This window comes from Pseudopipra pipra, chromosome 5, assembly GCF_036250125.1.
Source record: "Pseudopipra pipra isolate bDixPip1 chromosome 5, bDixPip1.hap1, whole genome shotgun sequence".
NCBI lineage: Eukaryota > Metazoa > Chordata > Aves > Passeriformes > Pipridae > Pseudopipra > Pseudopipra pipra.
In genome coordinates this window covers 15,318,978-15,334,956 of record NC_087553.1, presented here as the reverse complement: position 1 = coordinate 15,334,956, position 15,979 = coordinate 15,318,978, and the positions used below count along the sequence as shown (strand labels likewise).

The 15,979-nt window shown below is 39.1% G+C and overlaps 1 protein-coding gene across 5 annotated transcripts in view; it reads left to right on the top strand.

Annotated features, from left to right (window-relative positions):
- Positions 1-11,762, top strand: part of CAPRIN2 (caprin family member 2) — a 34,140-nt gene extending 22,378 nt beyond the window's left edge. For 3 of the 5 annotated variants that reach the window (XM_064654641.1, XM_064654643.1, XM_064654642.1), the window contains 7 exons: positions 1,304-1,414; positions 2,051-2,203; positions 5,190-5,373; positions 7,002-7,187; positions 8,466-8,566; positions 9,290-9,356; positions 10,837-11,762. In XM_064654641.1, the coding sequence (XP_064510711.1) occupies positions 1,304-1,414; positions 2,051-2,203; positions 5,190-5,373; positions 7,002-7,187; positions 8,466-8,566; positions 9,290-9,356; positions 10,837-11,405 (1,371 nt within the window). In that variant the 3' untranslated portion in view covers positions 11,406-11,762. The remainder of the gene's footprint in view (positions 1-1,303; positions 1,415-2,050; positions 2,204-5,189; positions 5,374-7,001; positions 7,188-8,465; positions 8,567-9,289; positions 9,357-10,836) is intronic. The other 2 variants (XM_064654640.1, XM_064654639.1) reach the window with 2 other exon arrangements.
- The last annotated feature ends 4,217 nt before the right edge of the window (positions 11,763-15,979 follow it).

Sequence of the window (15,979 nt, the reverse complement as noted above, 5' to 3'; positions counted from 1 at the left end):
ATAGTCAGCCCTAACAGAAAGCTGTGCTTGGGCCCTCCTGAATAACTGTACTTAAACAACATACAGGGGCAGAATGCTGGTAACACCAGTAGTGTAGCCCACAATCTGGAATACTTAAAGAAGGTTGGAAAAGTCTTCCTAGTATTGCATGAATGCAAAGTGAACAGTCTGCTCCTTGAAACATAAAGGGTGTGGAATGAAAAATGCACACTAGAAAGTGTGATGAATATTCTTGTGGGAACATGTGAGCAGCATAAATGTTTGCTTTGGTTACAGTGTAGAATATTCCCTCTAATGATGACAAAGAGGTTGCATAAATTGGGATGGATATTGTCATGAAATAGAAGACGTGTGTGAAAGCTGAAGACTGAGATGTTCTCTCAAGAAATACTCGGAATTGGACTCTGGTGTTCAGCCATGACCTCAAACCTTGCTTTCTTAACTGTATTTATGTGCAGTTAAGTCTTTAAATAGCATTCAAATATTGCTTAGAGCTGAAAAGCGTTTCAACTTATGCAGATCACTGTCTTAAAAATCTCTTGTGAAGTGTGTTGCTGTGTTGAGAATAATATGCTTGACAGGGATATTATAGTTTCTTCCAAACTTTGGAATTAGGGTTGCTTACACCCAGCGTATCTCTAGTCCCTTTGGTTTAAAGTCTAGTATCTGTCTTTTTTCAGTCCTGCTTCTCATGGGAAGCAATGGGTAAGTTTTGTTTGGTCTCAGCACAACCAGGGAATACACTCCATGGTGAGAGTGCTCTCTCCTGGTGTGCAAGTGCATCCCAGTGCTGTCTGAGGCACCTGTGATGTGTGTACGTGGTGAGCACAGGATTGGTAGTCATTAGCCTTAGGCTCTGCATTTAAGTATTAAGCAACTCCTAAACTTAGCATTACAAGCTAACTATAGAACATGCAGGCTTTGCAAAAGCAAACCAAAGCTTGGCTCTGAAGCTTTGTTCAGTAGAGCTCACTAGAAGCTTAACATAAGACATGTCTTTCCATATAATTCAATGAGACAGGTGTGTGTCACAGACTTCACTGTAAGTAACTGCTTGAAGCAATCTACAGTTCTTAAAATTATCTGAGTTTGTTCAACCAGTTGCGTAAGCAGGTTAATCTAAGTCTGAATCTCTAAAGCCAATTACTTGAAGCTTTTGGTTAAGATGACTATTTAGTACTTTGGCTTTGGACTTAATGTTTGTCCTGGTCTTTCAAAATCCATTTGTCTCAGCTTATGCACTGGTGTTTCGTAGCTCTACCAGAACTCTTTAGTACTACTTGTAACAGCAGGTTTCTTCTAGGCACCAACATCCCTTTCTCAAGAGGCTGAGAAATACACTTCCCAACCATTGTATCAGACAAGTTCACGTATTTCTGAGCCACTGATACCTAAAAAGATTGAAATTGCCCAGGTGAGCAATCACAAATACAGGTAAAGTAAACCTATTAGTTGCTGAAATGTAAGGCTCTGGACATGTTCCTTTTGACTTCTGATTCCTGTAAATATTTGTATTCTAAATCAACACTTGACTTTGCCATGGGCACAGATGAAATCTAATGCTGGTTAATACTTTGTCTGGACAACTCAGCATTGTTTCTAATCTGAAACATGATTAAGTGGGGAAGGGGGGAAAAATCAACCCCCCTAAACTTTCTAAATTCCTCCAGAAAAGAGTAGCCACTCTTAATATCAGCCAGAGAATTATCTTTCAGTAAATGGAAAAGAAAGCATTCAGTGCTTCCTTACTGGTGGGAAAAATACCTAATGTCTCTTTATTGTGAAATTATTGCAATGAATGGTATGTATAGTAGCTCATAGGCACATTTCACTTAATCAGCAGAGACTGCAATAGAAGTACTGTTTGCTGAGGATGCACAGCAAGATTTGAAATTGTAAGCAAAAGCTATTTTGTAGCTCTACTATGTCCAAATGTCATCCTGTAGAAACTGCTGACTTCTGTCAGTCTAGGCTTTAGAACAAATTAACTGCTTCTGTTACTGCCTGATAATTATCAAGTGACCTTTCATTACATTTGTTCTTCCCCCAGGCAACTATTCCCCTCCCAAGTGAGCCACAGTCACCATTGCCTACTTCAAGCGCCCCCATGTCATCGGTACCACCAGCGCAAAGCTTTCAGTCTCCTCCTGCAAGCAGCAGTTCTGTCACAATAACAGCAGCTCCCTTTCAGGCTATGCAGACTGTAAGTACACAGCTTGAGGCCACACAAAAATAATTGACAATAACGTTAGTAACTTGAGACTAATGCTGAGGAGCTGGCTCTTCTTGGTATGGTACAGAACTTGACAGATCATTCTGTTTTAACACTGAAAACCTAGGTTAGAACTCTGCTTCTCCCGTGCTTTCAGAACTCAAAACAGATCACCTAAGAACAGAGATCGTAGTTTTGCTCTGTATAGTCCCAAAATCTAATACTGGGATATGTTAGTAGCCTCAAGGAACTAAGAGGGAGAAGTCAGGCCTGGAATGAACAGATTTATAGCTGTGCCCCCAGGTAAGGTTGATTGTACTTAAACTGTTCTTAGGAATAGATTTCAAATAAAGACTACACGAGAGAGAGAACTGTGAAGTACATAGCTGTTAAGTTCAGGCTTCAGAAAGCTTTTTGTCCTATCTTGCTGCTTTTTAAACAGTTTCCTTCAGTGGAGTAAAACTCAGTCCACTGGAATCATAGCAAATGTGTCCTTGATGGAGACTGGTGTTGCTCACTATCCTATCTTGTTAACAAGTAGTTGTGTTAACAATATACATGTGTAGGAAATAGACCCCACACAGTCTGAGTTGTTTTTTTCAAATAGAGAACACTACTAATGGTGTATGGCCTTAAAAAAAATACTATGTAATATTGCTACTTCTGGTAATCTGCAGTGCAGGCTTAGAGGGGTTCAGAGGAAGTCTCTCCATTTAGTTGTTAGTGTTGCCTTCTCTGTACTTGGTCTTATTTACTCCTCTGATACCTTCTTCAGAAGATGTTAACCCTTCATTTAATGGTTTTGCTCAAAAGAAAGCTTAGAAAGAGGCCATTCTGATTCTCCAGAGGTGTTTTCTGTTTCAACAAATGTGCCTGTGCAGTTCCACAACTTGCTGGACATTATCTTCTTGTATTGAGACATGTTGTAGGATTTGGTAGAATACGGTAGCTAATAACTGCTCAAAGCTCAGGAATTAATAACTAAAACTTCAGTGACATCCTGATGTGGTCTATGGTAAAATCACTGCATGACTTTTTCTGCTTGCTGTTCTGTATGTGTAGAAGAGTTTCAAGTAGAACCTAGCTCAGAGGTACAGAATTTTGATACACATTACAAATAGGGCAAGTGGTAGGGAGATGGTGCTTTCTGAGCTGGATCTATTTAAATTATGCTGAGGGGATAGGTGGTGATTTTTCCTGAAAGTGGAGAAATAGTAGCATGCTATGATCAAGAATCTAGAGTCTTTTGGGGACCCAGTCTATAAGATAAGCATCTGTCACGGTATAAATATGGAATGTTGGTCTCAGTCATTCTGATTGTCTGTGTTCGGAGTACTTTGATCATAATGGTACCACTGAAAGCTCACTTGAACTAATGCCATGTTTTCAGATATGTTAAATGTTCAAGATTTCTCTTGGGATTTTTGGGTAAACCTAGCAAACATCTGTCACTAAATTGCAAGGCTGTTCATTCCTCTTGTAGTGGTAGCAGCCTTTAACTTTCCAGTGCAGGGTTTTCTTGTTCCCTACATTGCTTAGATTCTCATTGCTGCCAGGAAAACACAGCCATTGGATTTGAGTAGAGAGTCAGGAGTCAGACAGTTCCTTGCCAGATAGTGGTATCAGTGACAGTAATGCACTGTCTGATTATCTGATTATGTCCTCAGCTGTCTGAACAATAAGCACAATGGCATCAATAGGAAGCTTAAAGGCAGACCTGACCTGTAGCCCTAATCCTATATTCAAATTCCACCTGTAACTTTCACTGTAGGAAAAAGTAAACCACTTGCTAAAAATACTTCAGGATGTGGGTGTTGACAGCCTGACTGCACAGCATCTTCAAATCTCTTTTAGAGAGTGGACTGCTTTGGATCATTCTTTTTTTACCAGAGGAAATATCAAAAATTAAAAAAGAAATCAACAGAGCCTGTTTCATTTTACAGTGGTTCAAAATTTATGCTCAGCACTTCAGTATCATGAGGAGTTTCTGTGCTGACTCCCTCTTAGAGACAAGACTTAGTTTCTTGACCCTAGAAGTGTGTTCATTTCCTGCTTTAATTATAGAGGCTTCTGAAAATGAAAAGAATTGTCAAGCTGTGAAGCTGTTCTCTGCATCTAGCTGTAGTTTTACCCTGGTCTGTCTTCAAAGAGTTTATAGTCTTGGGAAATGGTCAGATACCCCTCTAGACCTGGTATCAGTACTGCTGACAGTTCTTTTTGTGAAATTTAGACCCTTTTTACTTAAAATAGATTTTTTTTTTTTTTCCTATTTGGTGTTGATAGTAGTTGTCACTTTTGGCAGCATCATTTCTGGTAATTTTGTATTACTGGTTATAAAGCAATACAGTCACTGGAGTGAGTGAACTCTGGTTGATTAGATTAAACTATCGGTAATATCTGCTCACCATGGTACTGCCCAGGCTATAACATTTGACTTACAAGACTTACCTAGGTTGTGTTTACTCTTGGGAACTTTTTAAATGAGTAGGAGAGTTGAGGCCCAGTTTACTGAAGGGGCAAAGGCTGTTTAGTATGGTGTTTGATTGGAGAGTAGTGTTATATCAGATTCCAAGACATATATGAAGACCCAGATTCTTCCCAAATATATCTCTTCTCACTATAGGCTGTCCCAGCTTCAGGGTGAGCTGTAGGACAGGTGAATGAATTTAACAGGATTTCCCAAAGAAGGAAAATAGCTTATATGGTAGCTGTTCAGTTGATTAAGTACTGTAGCTATAGTCAATCAAGCTGTTTATTGGGGAGTAGCTACATAAACAGGTGTGTGTTCCATAAGTTTACTGAGAGGAAAAGGATGGGTTTATGTACAGTATTTTCGATTATTTCTAAGAAACAGTTGGTGTTCTAGGAAACATATGCTAAAAAGCATATGGATTTGAAGCACAGTGTAGCAGGGTGGTGGCACTAGGCAGAGACTTTAGCTGGTAGTGTTAAACACTTGTCTTCAAATATGTTGTAGGTATTTAAAGTGAATGCACCACTGCCTCCACGTAAGGACCAGGAAATTAAAGAGGATTCTTCGTATTCAGCAGGATATAACCAGAGTTTCTCTACAGCAAGTACACAGACTCCTCCTCAATGCCAGTTGCAATCTTCTCATGTTGCAGAACAAACCTCTCTTTCACAAGAATCTCTGTCTTCAGGTGAGAACTGCACTTGGCTCTGAAATTCAAGTAGACTTTAAATATCTTCAGTGTATAATAGTCTTTTAATTCATTATCATGTGCTGTGAGTTCTGACAGTGAAATTCTTAACAGGTGCTATATAAGGGTTTAACATGAGGTTTACATCAACTCTAATGTAGTCAATGATATATAAACTTAATTTCAAAACTGCTAGCAGGATGAAAAGCTGGTTCAAAGTTGTTTCTCTACTAGATAAATAGACTGTGTCACCTACATGCCTGAATTTCCCAGTAGGTGAGAAATTCAAGTATGTAGTGATACTTGTCAGTCAAACAGTCGCTTTCTTGGAATTGAAGCAATGATGAAATCCTCTTATTTGGAACCACTAATTTGGTCTCTGGTAATAGTGCTGTGCTGGGACTTGCTAAATGCTAAGTAAGAAAGTTGGGGTAAGTTCTTAGTCTGACCTGAGGAATACTGAACTTAGTAAGTGGTCTTGAGCTGTTGTATTTGACACAAACCTGACCTGCTTGACATTCAGATAGTGCACCAGGTGGATTTATGTAGCTGACACTAAATTTGACATGGTACTAGCCCCTAAATGTCCGAAAGAGGCTTCAGGATGAAAGAAAGCAACAACTAGGGATCTCTGTTCATAAGAGTATCAAACCAAATGACTCAAGGTCATTTAAAACTGCTGTTTTTCTGCCAGAGTGATTTTTCACATGACTTAAAGTAGAAACAGACTGATAGTATGGGAAGTCAGTGAGACACATGAAGATTAAGAACTCAAAGAACAATATAAATATAGAAGTCAGGAAAGCGTGTTTAGCTTCAATGCTCCTTCTCATCACTGAGAGTACAGCTGATCAGCTTTCTGTACATATTTTGATGGGAATCATAATTTTTTTGATTAGCCTTGTGCAGTGGCTCTGCACAGACCTCTCAAAAGGGTTTATACTGTTGCTCTGGATCAGTTTTAAGCTTCTTGGATCGATTTAAAACATGGTCCTGTGGAAATACACTCATGATTGCAAAGTCTGTATCTAAAGCTAACCACTCAACCACTCTGAGTGAAAAGCATTCTTGAATATGTGTTGCTTGGGGCTGAACTGCCTAATAACATGTGGTAGGAATGTCTGTTGAAGAGACTGAACCCAAATATCTGTTTTCTATAGTTATCTTATTACTATTCAGATAAGACTGAGTTTATCTCATCATTCTGAAGGATGTCAATACTGACGTGACCTAGTTTATCAGATAAACCACTGAGGTCTTGCTAGTAAAACAGTGTTGATTCCAAGTGACAGTTCTTAATCAAATGTTACTTGATTTTAATCTAAATTGGGCTTTTTCATGCTGCTAGCAAGCTTGTTCTCACCTATGCAACTGAATATTGCAGTTGTTGAATGCATTAGAGGCTTACATTGACAGCCTGGGCTCTCAGTGGCTTTAAACAAGCATTATACTCTACAAAACTAAGGAAGGGATCCCCACTTATTTCAAGTAATGGAGGGGCAGAAGAACAGAATATTCAGAGCAGCTTAATCAGTCTCTGAACATCCTAATGCTGCCCTTGCTTCTAGGTGTGGTAACTTATTGCAGTTAGAAAAAGCTTTAAATTCATCTGTGCCTTCTGTTTTAAGCAGTGAACTATCAATCTGATGGAGCTGTTCCTGTTAGCAACAGTAGCCTTGCCTTTTATCCAGCACAGGCTAACGTTATTCCCAGACCCCCTCAGCCTTACCTTAACAGTCGTGGGTCTGTCAGAGGATCTGCTAGAGGTGGAAGGTCACTGGCTAATTCATATCGCTCCCCTGGTGGCTACAAAGGTATGTCTGTGTTTACTACCACCTTAAAATTTGCTGTACTAACGCTGCAATGTGATTTAACACAATGCAGTATTAAATTCAAGCTCTGTATGTGAAACGTCTTAAGACCAGACTTTAAGGGCAATGTGCAAAGAACAGAGTCCTCTTGTAGAATTCAAGGAAGTTCATTCTGACTCGTGGTCCCTGTACTTGAGATTCTCAGGTCAAATGGCAGAGCAATTTCATAGCCTTCTTAATTATGAAAATAGAAACTTTCACTAATAGGTTATTAGATTATCTAATTGTATGGACTCTTTATTTCGTTTACTGTTCTGAACTTTTTACCCACTTCTATTCTTTCTCTTGGCATCTGTCTTGCTGACAGTCTGGGCAGGCATTTTTCTTATCAGATGTCACTTGTAGTATTTGCCCAAACCAAGATAGTCTTTGCTTAGCACTGCTGGCTTTAATATTACCAGCAGAAACCAGGATGGGGGACAGGCTCCCAGTAGTGAAGATCCCTTCCAGATTAAAAACAAATTGAAGAGTTATAAGAGGAGGATTATTTGGTCTCTGCAAACCAGTTGCTCTTTTGCTGCAAGCTGAAGTATTACAGAAAGTTTCAGCTGACTTTCAGCAGATACTAACTTAAGGTTGTTGGTAGCTGTGGTCTATTCCACTTTCAAGTGGAAGGGCACTTAGTGTGTGATAGTTGCTTCAGTTATTGGGCTGAGCCTGCTCATGCCTGGTAGGAATGTGTACCAGATGAGTTCTATAGGTCTAATTTAACAGCATTTAAGGGTTTGGTGGTGTCTGGTATGAGATTGCTTGCAGTCCTCTTTGGTATTTAAATAATAGCTTAAGCTAATACTTTAAAGTAATGAGTTACTAGCTCAAGAGGCAAATTATTATAGTAGCACTAAATGTATGACAGTGGTAGTTATATGTAATAGCAAAAGTAAGTGTTTCTTAATTCTCCATTAAATCCTGTTTCTGTATCTAGCAAGTTTTTCAGCTGTTCTGGGAAATCCCATTAGTATCACAGGCAATTGTTAGGGTCTGTTAATATTTTAAAACATGCAATTTTGATATATCCACAGTGGATAGTTATGAGTAGCTAATGAAATGCATTTATTAAAGGAGTAGTAAGACTCTGTTCCAAATTCTGAATTTAAGAATAGCTGTTTTAATGCATAGCTTAATATGCATAATTGCAAAAAAAGAGCTCTAGTTATATTCTGAACCTGTAGTGTAAACCAAGTAATGAATAATATTGAATAATCAATGTTATTTGAACAGGTTTTGATGCTTACAGAGGTTCACCTTCAATAACTAATGGCAACTATGGCCAGCTTCAGTTCCCTGGTAGAGATTATGCTGGAATGCCATATTCTCAGAGGGTAAGTTTCCAGTAGCCTTCCAGTGTAGAGGAGCTAAGTCTTCTAATATGATTTTTCATAATCTTAACAGGTGAACTATTTCTTACAATCTAGACATTAGTTTTGTTTCCTAGGCAAAACTCTTTTTTGGAATGGTAGACAGCAGTTGAATTAAGTCAATTCAGACAGATAACATTTCTGTACAACAGGTTGAATTTTAGTCTGAAAGGAGTCTTTGAAATGCAAACAGATGGTAAATAAGATGTTGTATGAGTCTGGTTTATTGCTTTAAAAGTTGGTACACTACAACGACTTTGTAATGTAAAATAATGAATCCCTAAATGGACTAGCTGAAAATGCAGTTATGCAAAATACCAAATAAGAAGTAAGAAAACAAAGGTTCTTGATGGGAGGAGAGTCTGTGAAGGTCTTCTCTACAGGCTTATGGACTTCTAACAGACTTGAGGTTTGAAGGTTCACTGAGTTTGCTCAGTGAACTCAATTGAGTGCATAGTTCAGAAGCTAACTTGCATTAAACAAGCATCAAAATAGCTCTTTAATTTTATACAAGCTGTTATAGAAGTAAATTTTCCATGGTTAAGGCTGTTTTATCTACACCTTATTTCTAAACTCCATCACTGCCTATTCTAGAGATTAAATTTGTTGTGCAAAAAAAAAAAGGCATATTTGTGTCGCTTGATGTCAGATTTGCTTACAGCCATCTTCCTAATTCTTCTCTTTTAGGATGTTAATTACCAGCAGTGCTATAAACGAGGTGGGATAACTACTGGTCCTCGAGCAAATTCAAGAGGTAAGGCTGACATCAGGTTCCCAGTGGTACATAGACATGCTTGGGTGTAGCAGCTGGGGTGTTATGGATAGTGTGAAAAACAGTACACCATCACCAACATAATAGATTGATCTTAGTATGAATTAACTGAGCTAGGTGGAAGCTTGAGTACTGTTCTTAGACAGCATTGCATAGCAGCAGATTTAATTTCACTGTTCTCAGGTTGGAGTCTTCACGTATCAAAGTTCTGACACAATGGTACCCTACTGAACTGCACAAATAAAATTACTAGGAAAACACACATAGGGTAGTTCTCTGTGTTCAGGGAAGAAGCATTTAGCTTTCCCTTAATTGTGTTTTCTCTTGGTTCTGGGTAAGATATCAGATCCCAGACACTTCGGAAGAGAACTTTTTCTATGAAAAATAGTGTGTTTGGTAATACAGGCTTATTCTGTACTTCTGTGGTGCAGTATAAAACCTAAAGAAATAAGTAAGACTAGCTGCTTGAAACCAAGCACAAAATAGCATATATTTTGAGAAGTTGTAAACAAGATTATTTAATCCTACTGTATGGGCTGGAAAAAGCTGGACTTCTAGTGCTACGTGTGAGAAGTGAGATGAACAGTAGCTGTAGGTCACTACTTTAGAGAATAAAGGGAATTTACACCATATCATGGAAGCTGTTTTAGGATGAAGCAGGTCATCTCTGTTTGAGGGAGGTTTCATAGAATATATATCAGAAGAGAACTAAATGAGATGGTGGTTAATTAACAGTTGACAGAAGTACTCATTAGCATTAAGATGTCATAGCAACTTTCCTTAGTTTCACCGATTATCTTTTAAGATGTTGCTTTCCAGTGGAAATAGCAATGGTTTGCAACTTGAGTGTGATTGTTTTAAATTTCTCAGATCTATTAATGGTTTCGTTCTAGACCCTTTTAACTTAGATACTGGAAAAGATTAAACACTTCATTTTGGGAAATGTAGTGCAGAAAACTTTAAGCAACTCCAGTTTGTCAGGCTTGAAATATTCTAGCATCATAAGTTAGGACTAGTAAAGATGCAACTCTAGAAGAATGGTGTTGAGTAACTTGAAGTAAAAATTCAGATCTTGAAGGTGACTAAATGACTACTTGGCTCTAACTTTGGCAGGTTTTTTTTGGAAATTACATTTTATGTCCCCTCAGAAGTTAGCATATGCTTTCTATGCTGATATATGTGAAAAAATAAAACTAAAACTATTGCAATTTACCCTCCTCTCCTACTTAGGAGTATAAGAAGTAGCTGTTCATATCTAAATTATGTCCCATATTGCTGAATGCAAGTGTGATGAATGTAAACCAGCTTCAAAGCTCTCTTCTCACTGAAGTCCCTTAACTTGCTGTGGCTGAAGGACAAACCTGTTGCGAAGCCTGCGCACTTGGTGCTTAAGATTACGCCTGCAGGCCTAAGTGTATCCTTTGGTTATAATACTTAACGCTGTGCCAATGATTTTTAACAGCAGGGTGGAGTGACTCCTCTCAGGTGAGCAGTCCAGAACGAGACAATGAAACCTTTAACAGTGGGGACTCTGGGCAGGGAGACTCCCGCAGCATCACCCCTGTGGACATGCCAGTGACGAGCCAAGCTGCCACCATCCTCCCGGTGCACGTCTACCCGCTCCCGCAGCAGATGAGAGTCGCCTTCTCTGCTGCTCGAACATCCAACCTGGCCCCTGGAACTCTAGACCAGCCCATTGTGTTTGACCTGTTGCTGAACAACCTTGGAGAAACTTTTGATATCCAGCTTGGTAGGTTCAACTGTCCGGTGAATGGTACCTATGTCTTCATCTTCCACATGCTGAAACTGGCTGTAAATGTCCCGCTGTACGTGAATCTCATGAAGAACGAAGAGGTCCTCGTGTCAGCGTATGCGAACGACGGGGCTCCTGATCATGAAACAGCAAGTAATCATGCAGTCCTGCAGCTGTTCCAGGGGGATCAGATCTGGCTACGTCTGCACCGGGGAGCCATCTATGGAAGTAGCTGGAAATACTCCACCTTCTCGGGATACCTCCTTTATCAGGACTAAAATCCAGTGCGATGTTTACAAAAGAGCTGCTCCAAACACCTTGGTGGAGGGGGGTGGGACTAGCTTTGCACTTACTACTGACTTTATAGAGGATATGTGGTTCCATTATTGGGGGGAAATGATGGTCCTGTTGTGCAAGGTGAAATCATGGAGTTGGGGTACTGAATCAGCACTAATTTGGCACTTTATCAGTTGTGATGTAGCCTTGCTAATAAAGCTGTGAATGTATATTGTTTGCACTTACCCTAAACTGTATTAATGTCCAGCTTACTACACTATTGATTGCCTCAAGTATGGGCTATTCACAATGCCTTGTTGTGCCTCAATAAAACAAGTTAATATGCATTTTAGTATTAATCTTGCTCGTGGTTTCAATTTTAAAATATATCACTGAGCTTATACCTGATGTGGGAGATACATGAATATTATTGCATAGAACTGATCTTCCAAGTTTCAGTAATTCAGGGTAATCTGTGTTTAACTGGGATTACTTGTTTATTTAGTTCCTGCCTGATGTCCTCATCAAGTGTTCCCTTGATCAAAATGAATTCAAGATTTAATTATATACCTTCTTTCTTTTTAACTGAAAGGCCAAGAAATGAGAAGTGAAATGCTACATACTTAATTAGGACTACTTATTCCATATACATATCCTGTCAGAGTCTAACATTGTAATAGCATCAGTCCTTCAGTAGTGATGCAGTTGAAATTCTTAAACCTTAAAATACTCACTGAAGGGCTAGCTCACAGTGTTATTCAGTTCCAAGATACTTTAAAGTTAAAATTCACCCTTCTGAAGCATAAATGTGTATTGCTTCCCTCACCCATGAGACTTGAATCAGATTGTAATGCAAGTTATCTCCTCATTAGAGAAGGCTGCTGAGGAACTTTGTATTTGAAACTTGCTGCTTGCAATTTAAATCGAACCTGAACACAAGTGCTAGGAAGCATTTCTGAAATTCCTTTCTTGCAGCTATTGGGTGGTTTGACCAGCCTTCAGCACTCCCTTGTGGCCTGAGGATTGAAAAGACATGAGGTATGTCCTTGTCTGAGCTGCAGTGTGTCAAATACTATAAATAATTCTGATGTTTAAAATGGTAATATGAACTAGTAAGAAGGTAGGTCACTGTCTCTTCCTCCTTTGAAAAACTTCAGTAGATTGTTTTAGCAGTAAGAAGCACTTTATCTGAGTGTACTAAGGTAGCCAGTGCACAAGCCTGACTGGTATATCTAATGCTGAACTAGAACTATACAAAGTAAAGGCATCTTAGCTATCTGCTTATTTAAATAAAAGTAAACCCCTGAATTTTATAAGTTTCAGACCTGATATAAAGCTGCTGTTTCTAGGTAACTGGTTTCACAACTTCAACTTTAAACATTTTGCCCTTGCTACCATGCAGGTGCCAAAACAAGTCTGGCATGACTTCTGACATAAAGTCACTCACATAAAGATCCTGATTTTGTTCCAAGCTCAGATTTGGTTTTCATACAGATTTTTTTAAGTGGTGACCATACTTCAGGTCTTGGTTTAATTCCTGTGGCAAATTTTGAGTTGAGATATTTAGGTAGGATAAGCTTTAGGGAATTTAATTTTTAGCATTACAAAAATGTCAAGCCTTAACTATTGTACACTATGCTTGTATTTTGTATTTTTAAACACATTAGTTCTGACTTTAGCCAGTGAAGAGCCTTATTTCTAGAGCAGTCAAAACAGAGTAAGTGGCAGCTTAATTAGCACTTTTTCCTCAGAATGTGAACTCTCCTTGTAAATTGATTGAGAAATATGGTAGGCAGGCAGAAGTGGTAAGATAACTTTCAGCTTGCAATAGCTTTGCAGCTGTGGCCAGACAGACTTCCATTGCTTTTTTCACAGATCTACAACAAGCTTTTTTTTTTTTTTTCTTTTTAGACATGTGGGGCATTGAGTCACCCTTCTCCCAGGCTGTCTCTGATATCTCACTGGTAGTTCTAGCAAAGTGTATCTTTACCTAGCGTGTCTTTAAGGTATCATAGATAAACATCTTACTTTCAGAACTTGTTGTCCATTTGTATAATACATATTTTCAAATCCCTAACTAAAAAGAGTACAACCAGAATTGTGTGGATATGATGAATCTAATAATTGTACTATTCCTTGATAGCGAACTTGACTGTAAGTCACAGCTTCTCAAAAACACAAAGCTTTTTAGGCCTTATCAGCCTGAATTAGAATAATCCCTACAGTAGCAGCTACTTTAAAGTAAAATATCTTGTTTTCTCCTGATATTTTTTTATTTAACAAAATACAAAACTTGGACAATTCTCTTCCCTTAGAATAACTAAAAATATGATTAATTTTATGCTATGGGTTATAGTACCTTTTCATCTACAGCTCTTGGTTTTTACTGTTTCTAGTCAGCTGTGAACACAGCCTTTGCCAACCTCTGCTACAAAAAGGAGCATAAGCACAACTGAACAGGTGCTGTCATAAAGAAGCTTTCAGAGCAGAAGCAACTCAAAAGGCTGTTACTGAACCTCAAATGCTAAGGCTGTGTTTAAAAAAAATACTGCAGAAGACCAAGCAAAGCACCTTTTTTCTGCACCAATAGCTGGCCAAAGTCCAAGGGCAGAAAACTTGTTATTCTAGTCTCCAAAACATCTAAAAATGTGACGTCATGGTTTTCTATGATGATAAACACCTAGGGTATTGATAACTCATCCTTTATGCTTCTAGATGAATACTTTTTGAAATCTTCTCAAAGTATTTCAGAAGATTTCAGTGCATTTACTGACACAGCTTTAGTCTACCTCAGAATGTCCAGACGAATGGCCTAGTTCTTTATTCTGCTTCTGGGCAAACCATTTAATAGGTGAGTTTCACAACTTGAAAATACTTGAGGTAACACTGCATAGACTTCATGTAAATACTGTCTGACAGCACCTTTTTCCTCAGTAATTGTTAAATGGAGTTGCTTGAACTGTTGCATTAGGAAAAATGCCCCAACTGTACAAGAATGATAGTCAGGTCTAATTAAAACATACAAAGGGGCATCATAGTTCTGCTAATTTCTTTCTGCTGTCTTGCTTTGTAAATCAGATACCACCTAAATTCTCTCCAGTTTAGTTCTCTTGTGTGTCCTGCTAAAGATAAACTGTAAGGGTAAGGAACTAACACTATATTTTGATTTGGAATGAGTGAATTTCCATGTTTCCTTCTCCTGAGGTCAGTGAAATATCGGAATTACCCTGAAATGGGTGGGTGTAATGGTTTTGGCTGGGAGAGAGTTAATTTTGTTCAGAGTAACTGGTATGGGGCTCTGTTTTGGATTTGTGACCAAAGCACCGTTGATAACACAGCAATGTTTTGGTTATTGCTGAGCAGTGCTAGCACAGCATCAAGGCCTTCTCTGCCTCTCATACCACCCCACCAGCAACTGGGCTGTGGGTGTACAAGGAGCTGGGAAGGAATACAACTGGGACAGCTGATCCCAATTAACAGAGAAGATGCCCCAGACTCTATGATGTTGCTCTCAGCAATACAAGCTGGGGGAAGAAGGAGAAGGGGACATTCAAGTTGCAGTGTCTGACATCTGAAGTCACCATTACACACGATGGAGCCCTGCTTTCCTGGAAATGGTTGAACACCTGTCTGCCCATTGGAAGTGGTAAATGAATTCCTTATTTTGCTTTGCTTGAGCATGGCTTTTGCTTTACCTGTTAAACTCTTCTTATCTGAACCTACAAGTTTTCTCACTTTTGCCTTTCCAGTTCTCTCCCTCATCCCCCTGCAGGGGCGTGAGCAAGCGGTTGTGTGGGGCTGAGCTGCCTGGTTGTGGGGTTAAACCATTACAGGTTTCCTTCCTAGAGTTTTCAAAGCACTAGGGTACCAGTACTTCTGTGTTGGTTTTTTTTTTTCCCCAGGCTATGGAAGTGAGGCGACATCACAAATAACCTCCCAGAATTGCCATGGCTGACTGCCTGCAGCTAGGGAAACCTCCATCCTGCAGGCTGCAGTGGTGGTGCAGGGAATGTCACTGCTCTGTTGTACTGGTTCAGTTTACGCACCTTTTCCTCCCTGACCGCTTTGTTATCTACAGCTGCTCCAATGAAACAGTCAGTGGGGATGATTGACTGCTTTGGAATTTTAACTCTGATCAAAGCCTTGTATCTGGAGGACTGGAATACATTTATCTGCTGCAGGTCATCCTCGCTAATTCTTTATCAAATCTATACATGTCTTTTGAGAAAATTGCTTGAGTATTGTGGAGGATATGAAAAGTCTGTTGTGTATTATAATTGGAGAGATACAGTACCATAACCAGTTAAAAATCAGTTAACTCCAGTTAAGCACTTGTTCACAAGCCCTTGATCAACTTAATTTTGTGTCTTGTCTCCCAACTATGGACAATCCTGTTAAAAATGAAAAAACTTATAAATTTGTATCTGTGGACTGAACATTTCCAGGTGGCGTGGTACTTGAAAAATAATATGGTGAAGTACTAACCTAGCTGGATAGGTATGAACCTATCAGTTCATATATCTTTTGGACCTTAGATGACTTAAGGTTTGAGATGTGGCTGGTATGGAACAAAGGC